This window comes from Pelophylax lessonae (genome assembly GCF_965119305.1).
Source record: "Pelophylax lessonae genome assembly, chromosome: 5".
Taxonomy (NCBI): domain Eukaryota; kingdom Metazoa; phylum Chordata; class Amphibia; order Anura; family Ranidae; genus Pelophylax; species Pelophylax lessonae.
The window spans coordinates 133,801,598-133,824,105 of NC_138772.1; the positions used below are offsets into that span (position 1 = coordinate 133,801,598).

Sequence of the window (22,508 nt, forward strand, 5' to 3'; positions counted from 1 at the left end):
GCAAAATAGGTCAAGCTCTGTCATATTGGATGGAGAGCGTCTGTGAACAACAATTTTCAAGTCTTGCCACAGAATCTCAATTGAATTTAGGTCTGGACTTTGATTGGGCCATTCTAACACATGAATATGCTTTAATCTAAACCATTCTATTGTAGCTCTGTATGTTTAGGGTCGTTGTCCTGCTGGACCTCAGTCTTAAGTCTTTTGCTGACTTTAACTTTGACCAGCTTCCTTATCCCTGCTGAAGAAAAGCATCCCCACAACATAATTCTGCCACCACCATGTTTTACGGTGGGGATGATGCGTTCAGGGTGATGTGCATTGTTAGTTTTCTGCCACACACAGTGTGTTGCTTTTAGGTCAAAAAGTTTAATTTTGGTCTCATCTGACCAGAGCACCTCCTTCCACATGTTTGCTGTGTTCCCCACATGGCTTCTCACAAACTGCAAACGGGACTTCTTATGGCTTTCTTTCAACCCGAGCTGGTGCTCTCTGCAGTTCCTCCAGAGTTACCATGGGCATCTTGGCTGCTTATTGCTCTCCTTGCCCGGCCTGTCAGTTTAGGTGGACGGCCATGTTTGGTAGGTTTGCAGTAATCGTTAAAAATTAGCGATCTCGATTCAACCCCCCTCATGATCTTAATTCGGTATTGCCACTAATCATACAGTGCAGAACCGTTCTCTGTTCAGAGCTGTCAAAAAAATAAAAATAAATAAACAGCCTCCGGCAAATGTTTATAAACAATGCTTAGCGCTGAGACATAACTATAAACATTGTATCATTTGGTTCTTTTAGCGCAAAGGGATGAATTTTCGGTCTGTAAATAAGGTCAGTTTAAAGGGGTTGTAAAGTTTCTCACCTTATTGCGTTCTATGCATTAAGGTGAAAAACTTTCTTTGCTGTAGTGCCCCCCCCCTAAACCCCCCCCCATTTTTCTTACCTGAGCCCATTCGTTTAACGGTCATGCACAAGCCCAGCAGCTCGAGCCACTGGCTCTCATCTCACTGGACAGATTGATAGCAATGGGAGTCGTTGGCTCCCGCTGCTGTCTATACAATCCAGTGACACAGGAGTTTGAGGCGGGGCTGAGTCCCGCTGTCTGTGTCAATGAACATAGCAGGAGGACTTAGGAGTGTGCCCCCCAGGGCCGATCATGGGCGGGTGCACGGGGTGCACCGCGCCCAGGCGCTGCAAGCTTAGGCAGAAGGGGGGGGCGCCGAGGCTCAAGTGGCACTCAGCCTCCCGCTGCCTCCTGCCTGCCTGGCGCCGCAGCGCTTTCAGTTTCTATGGCAGCGGAGGAATCACAGGGGATCGCCGTACGGCTGGGAGCTGCGGAGGGAGGCGGATGGAGAGCTGGTAGGTCAGAAGGAGGAGCGGAGGAATCACAGGGGAGCGCCGATCTATCCCACACCAATACAGGACCGGACAATCGTCCTGTATCTTACTTTGTGTCCTACCTCTGGGTGATGTCATGAGAAAGGGACTAAGGAGAACCTCAAATACCCATTGGCTGGGGAGGCAGCAGGAATCAGTTCAGCCTAAATCTTGCAGGCTGCACCGCCTACTGTTGCTTACACAGCCAATGCGTACATCGGAAGCGCTGTCCATCACATGCCTTAAATCTTCTTCCCGCGGTCTTCCTGTCTTGGTGTGGGTCCTGTGGGATGGATCAGCTCTGAACGGAGTTCCTGGGCAGCCTGCAATGACTGAGGTGAGGGACGGTTTTGGCCAAGTAGCTGAAGCGCCTGTTCTGCATGGTGCAGGGATGAGGTAAGACTAGAGAGTGGTTAGGTGGGGGTAGTGAATGTGCAGTATTGGGAGTCATGCATGGTGCAGGGATGAGGTAAGAGATGGGTTAGGAGGTTAGGTGGAGGTAGTGAAGGTGCAGTATTGGGGGTCATGCATGGTGCAGGGATGAGGTAAGAGATGGGTAGGAGGTTAGGTGGAGGTAGTGAAGGTGCAGTATTGGGGGTCATGCATGGTGCAGGGATGAGGTAAGAGATGGGTTAGGAGGTTAGGTGGAGGTAGTGAATGTGCAGTATTGGGGGTCATGCATGGTACAGGGATGAGGTAAGAGATGGGTTAGGAGGTTAGGAGGAGGTAGTGAAGGTGCAGTATTGGGGTCATGCATGGTGCAGGGATGAGGTAAGAGAGGGGTTAGGAGGTTAGGTGGGGGTAGTGAATGTGCAGTATTAGGGAGGGGGTCATGCATGGTGCAGGGATGAGGTAAGAGAGGGGTTAGGAGGTTAGGTGGAGGTAGTGAAGGTGCAGTATTGGGGGGAATGCATGGTGCAGGGATGAGGTAAGAGAGGGGTTCTGAGGTTAGGTGGGGGTAGTCAATGTGCAGTATTAGGGAGGGGGTCATGCATGGTGCAGGGATGAGGTAAGAGATGGGTTAGGAGGTTAGGTGGAGGTAGTGAAGGTTCAGTGTTGGGAGGCATGCATGGTGCAGGGATGAGGTAGGAGAGGGGTTGGGAGGTTAGGTGGAGGTAGTAAAGGAGCAGTATGGAGGGGGGGGGGCATGCATGGTGCATGGATGAGGCAGGAGAGGAGTTAGGTGGATATAGTAAAGGAGCCGTATGGAGGGGGGGGGGGGCATTCATGGTGCAGGGATGAGGTAGATGAGCGGTTAGGAGGTTAGGTGGAGGTAGTGAAGGTACAGTATGGAGTGGGGTATGCATGGTGCAGGGATGAGGTAGGAGAGGGGTTAGGTGGAGGTAGTGAAGGTGCAGTATTGGGGGGCATGCATGCTGCAGGGAAGAGGTAGGGGAGGGGTTAGGTGGAGGTAGTGAAGGCTGCATTTGGTGGGCACTGGTAGGCTGCATTTGGTGGGCACTGATGAGGCTGCATTTGGTTGGAACTGCTAGGCTGCATTTAGTGGGCATTGATAGGCTGCATTTGGTGAGCACTGGAAGGCTGCATTTGGTGGGCACTGATAAGGCTGCATTTGGTGAGCAATGGTAGGCTGCATTTGGTGGGCACTGATAAGGCTGTAATTGGTGGGCTGTGGTAAGCTGCATTTGGTGGGCACTGGTAAGGCTGCATTTGGTGGGCACTGTTGAGTCTGCATTTGGTGGGCACTGTTGAGTCTGCATTTGGTGAGCACTGATAAGTCTGCATTTGGTGGGCACAACTGATAAGGCAGCATTTTATGGGCACTGATAAGCTTGCATTTGATGGGCACTGGTGAGGCTGCATCGATACATTGATGTCTTGTATCATATCCGCAGTCTCTGACCATCTCTTGTATCAAGTCTGCAGTCTCTGACCATCTCCTATAGTATGTCTGGGGGCTCTGTCTAACAGACTCTCTAATAGAGGCCCTCTCTGTGTCCATTAGAGAGACCCCCCCTCCAGGTCCTATTAGAGTATTTGTTTATTGTTAAGAGATCGTGGCAGGGTCCCGGGGTAAGGAAGACTCCTTAGGGGAGCATCTCTGTGTTTAAGTCATTGCCATAGAAACATTTGTAAAGGGGAGGAGTTAGTAAGATGGCCACGCCCACGTGGGGGCGCCAGAAATATTTCTGCACCCAGGCGTCTGTGACCCTGGGATCGGCCCTGGTGCCCGCATGGGTGCCCCCAGGGAAAGCTTATTTCCGTGGGGGTGCCTGATGAAGAGGAGAAGCCAGGAGCACTGCCGGGGCACCCCAGGAGAGGAGGATAGGTAAGTATAACATGTTTGTTATTTTTATTTTAAAAATCCAAACCTTTGTAACCCTACCACTTAAAGACTAAGCCTTTTTCTGACACTTGTTGCTTACAAGTTAAAAATCAGTATTTTTTGCTAGAAAATTACTTAAAACCGCTAAACATTATATATATTTTTTAGCAGAGACCCAAGAGAATAAAATGTCAGTCACTGCAATATTGTATGTCACACTGTATTTGCGCAGCAGTCTTTTTTTTTTTTTTTTTTTAGTAAAATAATACACTTCAATGAATAAAAAAAAGAAATATACAGTAAAGTTAGCCTATTTTTTTTGTATAATGTGAAAGATGATGTTACGCCGAGAATTGCGATCTTTATTCTAAGCAAAAAAATTGCGATTCCCATTTTACCCAGTATTGTGCAGCTCTAGTTTGCAGTTGTGCCATACTCTTTCCATTTTCAGATGTTGGATTGAACAGTGCTCCGTGAGATGTTCAAAGCTTGGGATATTTTTTTTATAACTTAACCTGGCTTTAAACTTCTCCACAACTTTATCCCTGACCTGTCTGGTGTGTTCCTTGGCCTTCATGATGCTGTTTGTTCACTAAGGTTTTCTAACAAACATCTGAGGGCTTCACAGAACAGCTGTATTTATACTGAGAATAAATTACACACAGGTGGACTCTATTTACTAATTAGGTGACTTCTGAAGGCAATTGGTTCCACTAGATTTTAGTTAGCGGGTATAAGAGTAAAGGGGGCTGAGTACAAATGGACACCACACTTTTCATAACATGAAAAAATGAGGAAAATGTCAAGGGGTATATACTTTTTAAGACACTGTATTACTTTTTTTCTTTAAAGGCCCGTTTAAGGCCATTTCTAGTTGCATCTAAGCGAGTCACTGCTCTGCCATCTCGCTGTAAATAAACATCCTTTGTAGCAGATATGATAGTTTCCATTCATGTCTGTGGTTAAATGGATTGCACCTTTACACACATTGGAGGATAAGGTAGACTTGGACATAAACATATTGTTACCCTTGTAAATCAAGAGTGTTTATTTTTTACAGTATATTTAAAGCCAAATCTTTTATTTTAGTTGTAGATAGAGTGGTAAGGGGATTGAAGTGATCCCAAATTTAACATCAAGATCCACCTAGATGCATGGATCCACAGCTGGCTCAGCCTCTCAGTGAGCCACTTGGAGACTGAGCCAGTTACTCCTGCCCGCTGGAGGGGCAGAGCAGAGAGCTGGTGACTGACAGTCACCGACTCTCTGTTTACTGAAGACTGAGAATTAAGCTATCAGTGTTATTTGATTGCTCAGTTCTCGATCGTAGAGGCAGCGGGGAACAGATGCAGCATTGGACCGAAGCTACATCCACCTAGGTGAGTATTAATGTTTATTTTATAAATTCCCATACTCTATTAATGTCAGTGATTATGGCTTGACTTTCATAAAGGTAAGTCAGCGTGCGGTTTAGTGGCTACATTAAAGGCACAATTATTTTTATCACCTAATTTAGGAAATTATGCTTGTATATGAATTATATAATGTGTGCATACATGAATATGACTTACCATTTCTGTATTTTCATCTGTTTTTCCTGTTATGTTGCCAATTACCTTCTCATAATAATCGTCAAGTTGTAGTGGGTTCATTTCACCACGATCTGAGTATCAAAGAAAATTTTTGTTCAGAAAAGTGCTCAAAAAGTCTGGGATGATTTATCTGTGTCTGTACTGTTCTCTGTATGAGGTACTTGGCAAAACTCCTGATTTATGTGCAGGCCAGTTTTTTGTGACTGGTTTGGATCACTCCAAAGTGTTTGACATTACAATGGAATGAAGGCGATGTATGAGAATATGCAACAGGGAAGAGTTATGGAGCTTGTGAATATGTTCCTGGTCAAGGCTACATTATGGCTGCCAGTGCTACAAAAATAGTGTTGTAGCAGTGTAGATAAATGTGCCCGTCTTTAGCAGTACAGGTTGTACTTTACTTATACTAGAATAGATCCTGTAGTAGCACAGGAGGCAAGAGCTTGAATGAAAGTCATAAAAGCACTCCGCTCTGCTAACCTGTTGCAGGTTAAAAGTTTTATGAATCTGTTTTCTAGAGGAAAGTCTCGTACACCCTATAGGAAAATTGAGCAAACATTTTAGTCCAAGGAACAATCATTCAGATTTCATATAGTGTGTAAAAAACTTTCGACAGCCGATTCAGACTTTCCAAAAAAAATTTCCGAAGGGACAAACTTCAAAATATTTCTTGTACAGGAACAGAACAAACAATTTTCATTTATGTACCGTTTTCGTACGATTTTCATGCTCAGAAACAATGAACAACAAAACAGAAGCCTTTGTTGTACGAGAATTTTCGTACGTTATTTCTTTCCTCAGTTCCGACTTGCTGTGAAACAACAAGGAAAATCGGACAATCGTTCACCTGATGTTCTTATAGTTTGTACCCCACTTAAGACACCTAAAGGCCCCCTTTTCAGGCTTCAGCTATAAGGTGGCTGCACTAATATCATAAAAGCTGAAACACTGCATAATGGTATGAAACACGTCTTTCTAAACAATAAAACCTTTATATTATACTATAATTTTCTGACTATATTAAGGCAGAAATCAAATAAACTTTACTTTTGTCTGTAATAAATCCTTTATTATATTTATTCTTTTTTCAAATATGAATTTTATTCAGGAAGTACAGCTTAAATACATTAACATTTCAACAAGTAATACAATATCAAATAAACCTTTATTGCTCCCATTCTTTCAATGTTTACTTGGCTTATATTCCTTCCTTATTTTTCCTTTTCATCCCATGCCCCTTCCTCCCCCTTCCCTCCCCCCCCCCTCCCCCCAAAAAAAAAAAAAAAAAAAAAAAAAGGTTTAGTTAATTGCTCCACTGCCTTCAGCATGGAGGACTCACTATCCCTCCTCTCCATTATCCTCCCATCTATCCTCCTGTGAATTGTTTCCCTTCCTCAGAGACCATAAAAAGATTCCATGATTCCCATATCTTTTTATATTTCTCCTGTCTATCTTGGGAAAAAGCAATTAGCTCTTCCATTCTTCTAATATCCTCTACTCTGTGTATCCATTCTACCCTCGAGGGGGGTTGTGTTTTTTTCCAATTACCTGGAATACATGCCTTAGCTGCATTAACCAAATACGGGATGATAGAATTTTCATATCTCCTTACTGGTATCTCTGTCCCCTGTAGTAAGAAGAAAAGCGGATTTTCTTCAATTTTGTATTCCGTAAATTTTTGGATAATATTTTTTATTCCCTGCCAAAATGGTTTTATATCTGTACAGGTCCAGAAAATATGGTACAATGTACCTTCCTCTTTTTTGCATCTCCAGCATAAACCTGATTCCCTCGGGAACCATCTATGTATTTTCTTGGGTGTAATATACCATCTTGTTATAAGCTTGTAATTCAGTTCTTGGATTTTGACGCATCCAGAAGGTTTAAAGGTAAATCTTAATATCCTCTGGACCTGTTCACTTGTCAAATTACATCCTAAATCCCTTCCCCATTTTCCCGGCCAAGACAATTCCGGCTGATCGTCCGGATCTGTCAGTAGCCCGTAAGCGATTGATAATGTGTGTAGTAAGGTCCCTGGCTTCACACAGTGTTGTTCAAATCTCGTTAATGCTCTACCATAACTTTCTGGTCTTGGTATTGAGGCCAGATAGTGATGTATTTGAATTGCTTGCCAGAAAGGGATATTATATATTCCCCCTCTATCAATCAATTGGTTAATTGAAGGCCATCTTCTTTGTAACAGGAAAGACGAGGCCTGCTCAATTTTCTTCTCCCTCAAATCCCCGAACTGTCTTTTATCTAGACCTGGTGCAAACTGTGGGTTCCCCAAGATTGGAAATAACGGTGACTCGTTCGTTGTCAGTTTGGTGTATATATTTGGTTGTCTACATACCCGAAGTGTATTTCCTATTGTCAAATGGTTTTTCAAATACTTAGGTAACACCTGGTAGCACCATATCGCTCTCTTCAAGTCCACTTCTGTTTGTTCCTGCTCTATTTGTACCCACAATTTATTTTCCGAGTGGTGCCACCAGTCCAAAATTCTGGCCACTTGAGTGGCCTGATAATATGCCCGTATATCTGGGAAGGCTAGACCCCCTTTTTTTTTTGGCAATATTAAAATTCGTCTTGCTATTCGTGGTTTTTTGTAATTCCAGATATATTCCACAAACAGAGAGTGTATTACTTTGAAAAAGACACTGGGGATCTTGACAGGCAACGCTCGCAACAAGTACACAAATTTTGGCAAAACTGTCATCTTTAACAAATTACATTTACCAAACCATGAGTGCATCCCTTTACGCCATTGTTCTAATAGATTCCTCATTTTTGCAATCAAGGGCAAGAAATTGAGATCGTACACCCGCGTTAATTTTGCTGGTATGAATGTCCCCAGGTATCTCACCGCCTCTTCCTTCCATTTGAAACCAAAACTGCTTTTCAGTGCATTTACTTGGGAAATAGGTACCCCTATTCCCATCGCTTCTGACTTCCCAAAGTTGATTTTCAAATATGACATAGCACCAAATTTTTTAAACTCTTGTATTAAATTCGGCAATGATATACCTGGGTTAGTTAGTGAAAATAGTAAATCGTCCGCGTAAGCGGCAATTTTATATTGTTTCTCTTTTATCTTTACCCCCTCAATATCTTGATTTAGTCGAATTCTACATAGGAAAGGTTCTACAACCAAGGCAAAAAGTAAGGGCGATAATGGGCATCCCTGCCTTTTGCCATTTCTGATTGGGAAGGCGTCCGATAGTATGCCATTAGCTTTTACCCTAGCCGTTGGCTCTGTGTAAACTCTGGTGATTTTTTCCAGCATCTCTTTCCCTATTCCAATATATTTGAGCACAGCAAACATGAAAGGCCATCCCACCCGATCAAATGCCTTCTCTGCGTCTGTGCTCAACACTACGCACGGAATCTTTTTTTCCTTTACTACTTGTATTAGGTTGAGAATTCGGGTAGTATTGTCTCTTGCTTCCCTTGATGACATGAATCCCCCCTGATCTAAGTGTACTAAGCTTGGGAGGACCCTTGCCAGTCTATTTGCGAGAATTTTAGTAAATATTTTTAAATCCACATTTAGTAAAGAAATTGGTCTATAACTGCTGCATGAAGACGGGTCTTTACCTTCTTTTAGTATCAAAGATATATGGGCCGTGAGTGTATCTCTGGAAAATTTCCCATCTATATCTGATGCATTAAATAATCTTGCTAGATATGGGCCTAGGATATGGAACAGCGTTTGATAATATTGAGTCGTTAGGCCATCTGGGCCCGGCGCTTTCCCAGGCTTCATAGACTTAAGTGCTTGCTTTATCTCCTCGATGGTAATTTCCCTCTCTAGATCCTCCCGATCCGCCTCTATCAATTTAGGGAGCTGTGACTGATCTATATATCTTTCAATATCTTCTAAAGATGGTGGGGTTTTTTTTAAATTATACAATGAATTATAATATTTCTCAAATTCTGCTGTTATTTGTGTTGGTAACGTTTTCTTGGCCCCTTCTGTTGTGATGATATGCGGTATGTACGACCTCAATTTCTGCTCTCTTACTGTACTGGCCAATAATTTCCCACATTTATTACCTGATTCGTAATTCATTTTCCGACACCTTTGAATAGCTGCTTTAGCTTTGTATTGTAACAGGTCCGTTATCTGTTTTCTAATCAACTTCAATTCTCCCTCCACCGTCTCTGATAAGGTGTGTTTATGTTCTATCTCTAGTAAGCTAAGTTTTTCTAGAAGTTGTAACATTTGCTTCCCCCTTTCCTTTTTTATCCGTGCTCCATGCTTGATGAAGATGCCTCTCATCACCGATTTATGAGCCTCCCAGAGGGTCCCCGTCCGGCACTCCGGTTGGTCATTGATCTCAAAGAAGGCCTTCATCTCCTCTGTAAGCTCCTTAACTACCTCCTCTCTCTGGAGTAAATCCTCGTTTAACCTCCAGAAGCGTCTTCTCTGTGCCGAATTTGGTGTCAAGCTATATATTATTGATATTGGAGCATGATCTGACCATGTAATACTATCAATCTCTGACCTTTTCACTGCCTGTAGCTGAGCATGAGGTACGAAAAAAAGGTCAATTCTAGAGTAATTCCTATGTGGAATTGAATAAAATGTATATTCTTTTTCCGAAGGGTGCTGAAGGCGCCATACGTCTATCAACTGAGCTTTATGTAAAGCTCTTAAAATTCGTTTACTCATTCCAGGAGTGAGGGTAGTAGTCCCGGAGGATGTATCTACCGCTGATATCAATGGTACATTAAGATCACCTCCCAGAATTAATTGGCCTTCTGTATACCCCATCAGCTCAGCTAGAGTCCTAGAAATAAATGCATCCTGTCGATTGTTAGGTGTGTATATCGTTGCGAGCGTTACCTGCGTTTCCCCTATTAATCCCTTAACAAATAAGAATCTTCCTTCTGAGTCGTGCCTACTATCTTGATAAGTCCATGGTACACCCTTTGCGATCAGTATAGAAACCCCGCGGGATTTTGCTTGCGTATATGTGGAGTGATATATATGTGGGAAAAATCTATTTCTGATGAGGGGTATTTTATCTGCCCTAAAATGCGTTTCTTGTATTAGTGCAATGTTAGTTTTTAATCGTCTCAATTCTGTTAACAATGTGTGCCTTTTTTTTTTTTTCATGCTCAGAAACAATGAACAACAAAACAGAAGCCTTTGTTGTACGAGAATTTTCGTACGTTATTTCTTTCCTCAGTTCCGACTTGCTGTGAAACAACAAGGAAAATCGGACAATCGTTCACCTGATGTTCTTATAGTTTGTACCCCACTTAAGACACCTAAAGGCCCCCTTTTCAGGCTTCAGCTATAAGGTGGCTGCACTAATATCATAAAAGCTGAAACACTGCATAATGGTATGAAACACGTCTTTCTAAACAATAAAACCTTTATATTATACTATAATTTTCTGACTATATTAAGGCAGAAATCAAATAAACTTTACTTTTGTCTGTAATAAATCCTTTATTATATTTATTCTATGATATTTATTTTATGCTATATTTAGAACATATTTATTTAAATGTACTATTTATGATGTATTTAATGAATAATACAAATGGACTATTAGAATCCAGGTTTTACCACTGTATTATATTATTTATATTTAGATTCTCTTTAATATCTATTGTATCCATTCTACTGTCAGATGTGGGATAATGTGGGACTAGACAGTCTGGGGTAAACATAAGATGCAATGGGGTTGATTTACTAAAGGAAATTAGACTGTGCACTTTACAAAGTGCAGTTACACTCTGCAAGGGCAGTTGCTCCAGAGCTTAGTAAATGAGGTAAGGCTTCACTTTGCAAAGAATACCCAATCACGTGCAAGAAAAATTAAAAAACTGCATTTTTGCTTACACATAAATTGGATGATGGAAGTAAGCAGAGCTTCTGTTCATTTACTAAGCACTGGATCAACTGCTCTTGCAGAGTGCAACTGCACTTTGCAAAGTGCATAGTCGATTTGCCTTTAGTAAATCAACCCCATTGTTTCGAACTGTAGGGCCTTATGTGCATATGTTGGAGGAAGTAAAACTAAGAATGAGGGGAACGCAGTGGCGGATCTGGGGGGGGGGGGTCAATTGCCCCCCACCCTGAAAATATTACCCACTCCAGTCCCAAGTCCAGACTCCCAGTGTCTCTCCCAGGCTAGAAGCGGTGGCAGCGTCGAGAGCCTCTATTGTTGTAGTACTGCCTCTCCACTGGCCTATGTTCCCTGCAGTGCACTAGTTGCTATCGCTGCCTAGCGTCTAGCAACCAGTGATGTCATGACGGCCTGAGAAGGAGAAGAGCGAGCATTCAGAGCGGAGCCTTCTTCCTCCTCCACCGCGCGCCTAGTGGAGTGTTGGCTCCACCCACCTCCTCCCACCAGCTTCTCCAGGCTCCAGGCAAGGCCAGCAAGGTGAAAGATGCAAGCAGATGTACGATGCTGGCTCAGCCTGGCTGCCTCCTTAGAGCCTCAATTGCTCTTCCATGGGAGCTACTCCCTACCTATAAAAGTGAGTACAATTATTATACTCTAAAACACTCTAAAATCACACAATACAGTCAGGTATGGTTCCCATATTTATGAAAAAAAAGTACTTCTGAAAATCAGATGTAGAAAACACAGTTGCAATTTATTATTTGTCTACCCGCTATTCTATGAAGCTGGACTTGATCATTAACCACTTAAGGACCAGGCCTATTTCTGACACTTGTTTTTTACAAGTTAAAATCAGTATTTTTTGCTCGAAAACTACTTAGAACCCCCGAAACATTATATTTTTGTATTTTTTTTAGCAGCAGAGACCCCGGTGAATGAAATGGAAATTTTTGCAATGCTTTATGTCACACCATATTTGCACAGCAGTTTTACAAACGCAATTTGTTTGGGAAAAATACACTTATTTGAATAAAAAAATAAGAAAACAGTAAAGTTGGCCCAATTTTTTTCTCTAATGTGAAAGATAATGTTACGCCGAGTAAACTGATATTAAACATGCCATGCTTCAAAATTGCACATGCTCGTGGAATGGCAACAAACTTTGTTACTTAAAAATCTCCATAGGCTTTAAAAATTTCTACAGGTTACCAGTTTAGTTACAGAGGAAGTCTAGCACTAGAATTATTACTCTTGCTCGAACGATCATGGCGATACCTTTTCGGGCAGTGCCCCTCCCGAGACTAGACTCTGGATCTGCCCCTGGGGGAACGGGTACCTGGTTTTGTCAACTCAGGTGTTCTCCTCCCCGTCACAGGTCCTAGAAGACTGTGGGACCATTCACAGTCATATGCATGTATTAAAACTTTTTAACATTCAGTAACATGACTGGAGCTCCTCTTCAACATTACTGTTTATTCAGAAATGTAGAAACTATTGGGGGTTATACTGCTGCCTAAAGGAACACTGGCAAATGAAAAACAGTTACTAGCCCAGCTGCAAAACCTTGCAGTTGAACTGGTTAGGCTTTTGAGGTTGAGGTCTGGGTGTGTAAATAGGAACTCTTCCTGGCCTTGGAGTTGGGAGGTGAGCCTTTCCTGGCTGAGGTCTCTGCTTTTTCTGCTGCGACTAATGAGTACTCTTACCCCTAAGGACATCTTTAAAGAGAGTATCAGACTCAACATCAAACATCGCCTTTGTGGCAGAAGGCTCAGAGGCTGCTTAGACGGATCAGATAACAATACTGCAAGGGAGAGCATGGAGGTATGCTTAAAGCCCCTGTAGTCAGAATCAACAATCAGGATTGCAATCTGACTCATGAAATTCTGCATTAGCCTCGGTTCACATATATGCGGTGCACGAAACGCAGAAAATCCTGTGTGTTTCCCACACCGCAATAAAATCAAACCCTGTTCATGAGATTGACTGCGGGTGTGAACAAAGAACATCCAATGAACAGCCATGTGATTAGATTCTGGTGTGGCAAAAAAAAGATGTCTACACCTTTTTCGCGCAGTGCGATTTGAGCTCATACAAAATGAATGGGCTCAAATCGCACTGCAAAGAATCGCATTTGATTTGAACAGGAATGCTGTGCCATACCTGTCTGAATCACATGAGTTTTCCCGCAACACTCCTATGTGAACCCAGGCTAACTGGGGTGAAATCCTCCTGAGATAGAACTGAGAAAGGAGTCATGCCTGATGGGACTAAAGCTGATTAGGCTGTCAGTGTCAGTCTGTCCAGTGGGTGAAGTGCAGGAAGCATGGGAGCTGTTGGTGAATTGTTAATTAGAGAGCCCAGGTACAGCGGATCTGACATGCTGCACTGCAATGCAGGGGCAGGGATGTAACTTAAGGTACAAGACTAGGCCTTGAATACACATGAACTGGCTGCTGGTAGTCAGGGCTGCTGTTAGAAATCGCGGGGCCCCGTACAGACTACCTGGCAGGGCCCCCCCAAGAAAATATTAAAGATATATTTAGCCAAAATTACAACAAAATCACTATTATCAGACACAAATATAACATAACTCGCATAATTCCTGCTAAATCTAAAAAAAAAAAACTATGTTAAATAAAAAAGAAGATGAGATGAGAAAAATATACAGGCTGGGCAGTTGGAGCTCAGTGATCAGAGTCGGTTCACACTGATCCGACACGACTTCGGGCAACTAATGCAGTCGCCCGTGCACCGCGAATTCGGCGCGGCTTGCAACAACTTCACATTATGGAAGTCAATGCAAGTCGCTCCGACTTTGCAAAAAAAAGGTGCAGGAAACTTTTTCTAAGTCGGAGCGACTTAAGTCGCTCCTATTAGAACGGTTCCATTGCACAGCACGGACCGCTACTTGTCAGGCGACCAAGTCGCCTGACAAGTCGGAACAGTGTGAACCGGCAGTCAGAGAGACAGAGAGAGAGAAACAAAGTTACAATTTACAAATAAACTCCTGAGCAGAGATAAGTGCTGGGAGGGGGGGGGGGGGCACACAAGGGAGGGGGATTAGTGAGGGACAACTGTCTCTTTCTCAACAGATAAAAGCTGATAGCAGGGAGAGGGACAGATCAGATTCAGGTGCTGGAGGAAGATTTCTGTATTTGTTGTCCATCACTAATCCCCCTTCTCTGTGTGGGCCCCCCTGTGTGCTCTGGCCCCCTACAAGAGGGCTGGTGGTCCCCCCCTATCAGCGGCCCTGCTGGTAGTGATCCAGTAACAAAAAGATATTTCATAAACATGCAATTATATAAAAATCTGTGAATATAGTGACTTCATAATAGAAGAAATATATACTGTATACAGTATAGTGACTCCTACACAAAAAAATAAATAAAAACAATTGTGAAGAAGATAGCCCAAATAGCAAACTGTGCAGTGCATACACAGTTTATATAAAAATAGTGTCTTTATTTAAACAAACAATCTAATTATTGAAGTGAAGAAAACTCTTGTTCACACCTAAACACATGGTAATAAAGCTGTTACTAGATCACTACCTATACAGTGGGTATAGGAAAGAATCCCCCCCCCCTTTCAAATAATCACATTTTGTTGCTTTGAAATAAGGACAGACACAGTTTTTGTTTTATCCAGCTGTATTTACTCAGTGCAACTTGTAAAGATAAAACACCTACATGTCAGAAAAAACTTCAAAAACAGAATCACTGAGTTGGAAAAAGGATTGCCCCCTTGTATCAGTATTTTGTTGAACCACCTTTTTCCTTATTTACAGCCTTTAGTCTGTTGGGATAGTAGAGGCACTACTAACTCTGCACATCGAGACTTTGCAATATTTCCCCTCTCTTCTTTGCAGAACTGCTCAAGGTCAGTTAAATTTGATGGTGACCGTTTGTTGACTGCAGTCTTCAAGTCATTCCACAGATTTTCAATGGGGTTTAAGTCTGGAGTCTGATTAGACCTTGCAAGGACATTCACCTTTTTCTCCTTCAACCACTGCTGTGTGGTCATTTTTGCTGTGTGCTTTGGGTCATTGTCATGTTGGAAGATAAACCTTCTTCCTATTGACAACTTTCTGGCAGAGGGCAGCGGATTTTCCTCAAGACTTTGACGGTATTTTGCCCCATCCATTTTTCCTTCTATCCTGACAAGTGTCTCAGTCCTTGTAGCAGAGTAACACCCCCATAACAGGATATTACCACCTCCATGTTTTCCTGTAGGAATGGTGTTACATGGATGGTGAACTGTATTCATAGGCGTGAGCCAGGTGTGCCTGGGCACACCCTAATCACTACGTGTGGTGCCATCCCCTCTACTGTCCGGGTTTCCCCTCTGTGTTGCCCCCTCCCCACCCTGCAGTGCCACTGGCTTCCTCTTAGAGCTGCACGATTCTGGATAAAAAGAGAATCATGATTTTTTTGGCTTAGAATAAAGATCACAATTCTCTCACGATTCTCAGCGTAACATTATCTTTTACATTATACAAAAAAATTGGGCTAACTTTACTGTTTCTTCAATTCATTAAAGTGTATTTTTTCCCAAATAACTGGGTTTGAAAGACTTCTGCGCAAATACAGTGTGACATAAAATATTGCAATGATCGCCATTTTATTCTCTAGGGTCTCTGCTAAAAAAAAAAAAATATATATATATATATATTTGGGGGTTCTAAGTAATTTTCTAGCAAAAAATACTGATTTTAACTTGTAAGCAACAATTTTCAGAAAAAGGTTTAGTCTTTAAGAAGTTAAACTGCCCTCACTTAGAAGTTCATTCCTTTGATCTAGAAGGAAATTATACATTGTAAAGCATTGTGTTTATAGTTATCTAGCAACCTTAACAATGTTGATAAACATTTGCCGGAGGCTCTTTTTTTTGTTGAAAGCTGTGAGTGAGCAGAGAACGGCTCTGTAAGGCTCCATGCACACAGGGCGTCATAAAAACGTGCTCCAAAGCTGTTTACATAACGCCGGGAAACAGCAGCTGTAAAAACGTGCTTTCAGTAGCTTTTTCTACTAGCGTTATTGCACGTTTGGCCACAGTAGCTGTTAGCAGCGTTTTTTTCTGCCTCCATTCAAAATCAATGGTTCCCTATGTGAGCCTATTGATTTGAATGGAAGTCACACCGCAGGTCGGATCAGGGTGATCCGACTTGCGGTGCGACCTGCACTGTGAGAATCTTGAGGGGGAACTCCACGCCAAAATGGGGAAAAAAAAAACGGCGTGGGGTTCCCCCCCCAGGTTCCAAACCAGGCCCTTCGGATCTGGTATGGAATTTGAGGGTAGCCCCGCGCCGAAAAAACGGCGTGGGGTCCCCCCCAAAATCCATACCAGACCCTTATCCGAGCATGCAGTCCGGCATGCCAGGAAAAGGGAGGGGACGAGCGAGCGGCCCCACCCCCCCTGGATCATACCAGGCCACACGCCCTCAACATGGGGGGGTGTGGGTGCTTTGGGGCAGGGGGGGCTCTGCACCCCGCACCTCAAAGCACCTTGCCCCCATGTTGATGAGGACAAGGGCCTCATCCCCACAACCCTGGCCGGTGGTTGTGGGGGTCTGCGGGCAGGGGGCTCATCGGAATCTGGAAGCCCCCTTTAACAAGGGGGCCCCCGATCCCGGACCCCCTCCCTATGTGAATGGGTATGGGGTACACTGTACCCCTACTCATTCACCCCATAAAATGCAGTGTATGGAAATAACGACAGGAGACGTTTTGGAAAATTTATTAAAAATCTTCATCCGGCTCTTGTCCTCTCCGGGGGTCTTCTCCTCTCCGAGGGTCTTCTGCTCTTTTGCTGTCCGCCCTTCTTGTCTTCTCCTCTCCGGGGTCTTCTGCTGTCTTCTGCTCTTTTGCTGTCCGCCCTTCTTGTCTTCTCCTCTCCGGGGGTCTTCTGCTGTCTTCTCCTCTCCGGGGGTCTTCTGCTGTCCGCCCTTCTGCTGTCCAATCTTCTTGTCTTCTCCTCTCCGGTCTTCTGCTCTTCTGCTCTTTTGCTGTCGGCTGTCGGCTGTCGGCTGTCCTTCTTCCTCCGGTCCTCCTCCTCCGACGTCTTCAGCGATTATGCCGGCCTCTGGTCTCTGCAGCTTATTATATAGCCATTAGGGGCGTGGTCGCCAGATGACGTCATCGGGAGACCACGCCCCCTTGTGTCACAGATGACGTCATCTGTGACACAAGGGGGCGTGGTCTCCCAATGACGTCATCTGGCGACCACGCCCCTAATGGCTATATAATAAGCTGCAGAGACCAGAGGCCGGCATAATCGCTGAAGACGTCGGAGGAGGAGGACCGGAGGAAGAACGACAGCCGACAGCCGACAGCAAAAGAGCAGAAGACCGGAGAGGAGAAGACAAGAAGATTGGACAGCAGAAGGGCGGACAGCAGAAGACCCCCGGAGAGGAGAAGACAGCAGAAGACCCCCGGAGAGGAGAAGACAAGAAGGGCGGACAGCAAAAGAGCAGAAGACCCCGGAGAGGAGAAGACAAGAAGGGCGGACAGCAAAAGAGCAGAAGACCCTCGGAGAGGAGAAGACCCCCGGAGAGGACAAGAGCCGGATGAAGATTTTTAATAAATTTTCCAAAACGTCTCCTGTCGTTATTTCCATACACTGCATTTTATGGGGTGAATGAGTAGGGGTACAGTGTACCCCATACCCATTCACATAGGGAGGGGGTCCGGGATCGGGGGCCCCCTTGTTAAAGGGGGCTTCCAGATTCCGATGAGCCCCCTGCCCGCAGACCCCCACAACCACCGGCCAGGGTTGTGGGGATGAGGCCCTTGTCCTCATCAACATGGGGGCGAGGTGCGGGGTGCAGAGCCCCCCCTGCCCCAAAGCACCCACACCCCCCCATGTTGAGGGCGTGTGGCCTGGTATGATCCAGGGGGGGTGGGGCCGCTCGCTCGTCCCCTCCCCTTTCCTGGCATGCCGGACTGCATGCTCGGATAAGGGTCTGGTATGGATTTTGGGGGGGACCCCACGCCGTTTTTTCGGCGCGGGGCTACCCTCAAATTCCATACCAGATCCGAAGGGCCTGGTTTGGAACCTGGGGGGGGAACCCCACGCCGTTTTTTTTTTCCCCATTTTGGCGTGGAGTTCCCCCTCAAGATTCTCACAGTGCAGGTCGCACCGCAAGTCGGATCACCCCGATCCGACCTGCGGTGTGACTTCCATTCAAATCAATAGGCTCCCGTAGGGAGCCATTGATTTTGAATGGAAGAAAAAAAACGTATAACGTGGCTTAACGCACGTTAAGCAACGTTATGGAGCCTTATGGAGCCTTTAGCAGCGTCAGACGTTTTTTGCAGCTTGACGCTGGAGCTCCTGAACCCACAGTTCCTGGGTTTTTTTTGGAGCTGTAAAACGCCTATGCCACTTGGAGCTCCTAAAAGCTCTATGTGTGCATGAGGCCATAGAATAACATGGATGGGCGTTCTGCAGCTGCAAAAAAAAACGTCTGACGCTGCTAACAGCAGCTGTAAAAACGTCCAGTGTGCATGAGGCCTAAGAATCGAGGACATACAGTTTTAAGATCATGGGGGGAGGGGTGTATCAAGATCACGATTTTTTAACGATTAATCGTGCAGCTCTACTTCCTCTGCTGCTGCGGGGGATGTTTCGGATGGAGAGCGGGAGAAGGGGTTAGTAAATATGTAATTTACCAGCCCCTTCCTTTTCTAATTGAACACACTTGCTCACTGTGTTCATTCATAGCTGAATCATAGTTAACTGTGTTTACTATGCTTCTGTTTGGGAATGAACAGGAAGCTGCTCAGCACAGAGCACTTACCATTCATTCACTGCCCTGTGCAAGTGAGGCTGCAGAGAAAGACACGTGAGTTTGAGCTTTGGGGTGCACACCCTAGTGTAATAGGCTGCGCATACCTATGGCTTTAATGGCTTTCCACCAGACGTATCATTTAGTGTTGAGGCCAAATAATTAAATTTTAGTCTCATCTGACCATAACACCTTTTTCTATGTAGCCTCAGAATCTTCAAGGTGTGTTTTGGCAAAGCTCAGTCACAACTGCATGTTGCCTTTCTTTAGTAGTGTTTTTTTTTTTCTTGCAAACTTCCCATACAAGACACATTTGTGGAGAATTTGTGATATTGTTGTCACATGCACACAATGATCACTCTTTGTCATAAATTCCTGCAACTGTTTCTGGGTTGCTGTAGGCCTCTTGGTAGCCTCTCTGACCAGTTTCCTCCTGGTTCTTTCATCCAGTTGGAAGCGGCGTCCTGATTCAGGGAGGGTCTGTGTTGTACCAAATACCTTCCACTTCTTAACCACTTAAAGCAGAGTTCCACCCAAAAGTGGAACTTCCGTTTAAGGTAGGAATAACCCCCTGACATGCCACATCTGGCATGTCATTTTTTGGGGGGGTACCCGCTCCCACTTCCGCTCGGAGCCCCGCGGCGCCCTGAACGGAAGTTCTCCTCTCCCCCTCCCTCCCTGCAATCTTCTGGGACATGTCAGAGGTCCCAGAAGATTGCCGGCCAATCAAGACACGCAGCGCAACTCGCGCATGCGCAGTGCGTACCCGGCTGTGAAGCCGCAAACTGTCACAGCCGGGTGCCCACACCAGTGATGCCGGCGCCGCCAAGACCAGAGGGAAGAGGATTGAGGCTTCGGGCGGCCGCATCGCTGGACGATGGGGCAGGCGAGTGAAAAGGCTGGAACTCCGCTTTAAGGAGGAAGATTTTACCCCCTTCCTGACCAGGCCCTATTTTGCGATTCGGCACTGCGTGACTTTAACGGACAATTACGCGGTCGTGCGACGCTGTACCCAAATGAAATTGACATCCTTTTTTTCCCACAAACAGAGCTTTCTTTTGGTGGTATTTGATCACCTGTGCGATTTTTTGATAATGCGCTATAAACAAAAAAATGAGCAACAATTTTGCAAAAATAACAATATTTTTCACATTTTTTATATGAAATTCCCCCAAAAAAATGTAAAAATCAAAATTTTTTAACATTTTAGGCCAATTTTCTGCTACATATGTTTGGTAAAAAATATTGCAATAAGTGTATTTTGATTGGTTTGCGAAAAAGTTATTGCGTTTACTAACTAAGGGAAAGATTTTTGTCATTTTTGTTGTTTTTTTTTTTTTAACGAGTAATGGCGGCGATCTGCGTTTTTTTTTTTTTTTGAGGGACTGCGACATTGCGGTGAACAGATCGGACCCCTGACTGACATTTTTGACACTTTTGGGGGTACCAGTGACATTACTACAGTAATCAGTGCTATACATATGCACTGTTACTGTAAAAATGGCACTGGCAGGGAAGGGGTTAACTTTATTGGAGAAGGAGGGGTTAAGTGTGTCCCTAGGGGCATGCTTCTAACTGTTATGGGATGTGGCTGTTTGTGTAACTACAGAGATATACGATCCTACATAGCAGGACTGTATGATCTCTGCACTTACACAGGGGAGAATGACAGGCGGCTTTGTTTACATTAGCCGACTGCCTTTCTCCCTCTGTACTGGACGATCGCGAGTTACCGGCGGACATTGGATCCGCCGGTCACACGCGCGGAGATCACAGTGAACGAGCGGGGGCGGCAGTGCGCCTCCGGCGGCACACGCTCGCCCCCTATTGGCTCGCAGGCGAGTGACATACCCATACGTCACCTTGCCTGCACGGGGCTGACCGCCGCAGTATATGTACTTGCGGCGGTCGGCAAGTGGTTAATAATAGACTTTACTGTGCTTCTAGGCATTGATAAAGCCTTTGATATTTTTTTGTATCCATCTCCTAAATTGTGCCTGACTTATCCTGCAAGTCTTTTGACAGTGCCTTGCCACCCATAGTTGATTGTTTCATTCAGCTGCACTACCAGGGAGTGAAATACTCCAGGAAAGCTCTTTTCATGCTGAGCTAATCAAAATCACCAAAGCTGATCACAGTTGACAGTCAAATGGCTTTGTGTGCCATTGTGAGGGTGATTAGCTACACCTGATTGAGTTTACAAGTCATTTTAAGGAGAGGGGTGATCCTTTTTCCAACTCAGTGGTTCTGCTTTTGAATTTTTCTAATATATTGGTGTTATATCTTTTACTTGTATGGTATAGGTTGCACTGAGTAAATACAGCTAGATAAAACAAAAACTGTATCTGTCTTCATTTCAGGCTGCATAGCAACAAAATGTGATTATTTTAAAGAGGGGTCATTCTTTTCTATGCCCACTGTACATTTGTTTATTTAACATTATTTCATTATTTAATAAGACTGATGTCTGGCACTTAAGGAGGTGAGTGCTGCACATATTCTGGTTTGCTTCATGTAATTTTGTGTGAAAGTTGTGAGAGCAAGCTCCCAACAGGATTTGTAATTTGTCACTTCATGGAGATATAATTATTTTTGTTTAAATTTCACAAAATGTTTTCATATCAATCGTATGTACCTGTAAAGCTGTGGTTGTATGTTGTTAACCACTGAGATTTGATTGAATTCCTCTGTAAATTGATTGTTCTTTCAGATGGTGTTTCTTCATATGTCTTGTGCAGTGGATTAGGAGCCATAGTCTTTGGGGGAATTGGGTAGTAGATCTGGTCATTTTCATGATGGAATTTTGGGAACTAAAAAAAAAGTACTAAAGCTTATTATACCCATATTGACAGTATTGAAATAAAACATTACAAGCAGAAATATGGTAAGAAAAGTGTAAAAGATATTGTTTTTTCGAAAAAGATCACATACTTGACAGATCTCCTTATTAGATCTCCACCACCCCTCCTCTATATACCTCTCTGAACTGTTTCCCTCAGGTATTACCTTTACATCTCCCCAACTGCCGCCTATCTTTGTCTGGGAGTCTGGGACCTGCTACATTCAACAGAGAAGGAGCAGTGGGACAGCTCAGATAACTGGTACACTAAAGTTGAGAAACCAGTGTAGCACCCTTTAGTATGCAATTAGTGTGGGTAAATGTATTTTGTGACTCATGGTAGTTGCATGAGTCTGGTAAATGGGTCAGGGTTCAGATTCAGGTCGGGCTGGAAAGCTCTGCAGACCAGTCTTCTATCGTCACCCCCTGGTTCTGGAGGTCCCTGGAAACTTCTAGAAGCTAGTGGGCGGAGGTAAAGAGGCTGGGTTTGAATGTTGATTGAAGTTTTGACCAACCCCCTAGGCAGGAGGCCTGGCAGGGTGGCTGAATCAGCCCATAAATATTCTGAGCAGCAGGGGAGTCAGGTGGAAAATGGAGTGCTGAGGTTGCTGGCTTTTGACCCAGGAGGGAACCCTGGCCTGGGGGCTCTGTCTTAAGGCTGGAGCTGAGGAAAGGAAGGAGAGGAAGCCTAAGGGAGGAATCTCCATTACCTTTGGACATCTGGGCTGGCATGGAGTGATCAGTTGGAGGCCTGAACAGGAGTCTT

At 44.3% G+C, this 22,508-nt stretch overlaps 1 protein-coding gene across 1 annotated transcript in view; it reads right to left on the reverse strand.

Moving 5' to 3' along the window:
- SPMIP4 (sperm microtubule inner protein 4) overlaps nt 1-22,508 on the reverse strand; it is a 79,182-nt gene that overhangs the window by 1,218 nt on the left and 55,456 nt on the right. The window contains exons 7-8 of the mRNA XM_082259783.1: nt 21,539-21,713; nt 5,233-5,324 (exon numbers count right to left, since the gene is read on the reverse strand). Coding sequence (XP_082115909.1) covers nt 5,233-5,324; nt 21,539-21,713 — 267 coding nt within the window. The remainder of the gene's footprint in view (nt 1-5,232; nt 5,325-21,538; nt 21,714-22,508) is intronic.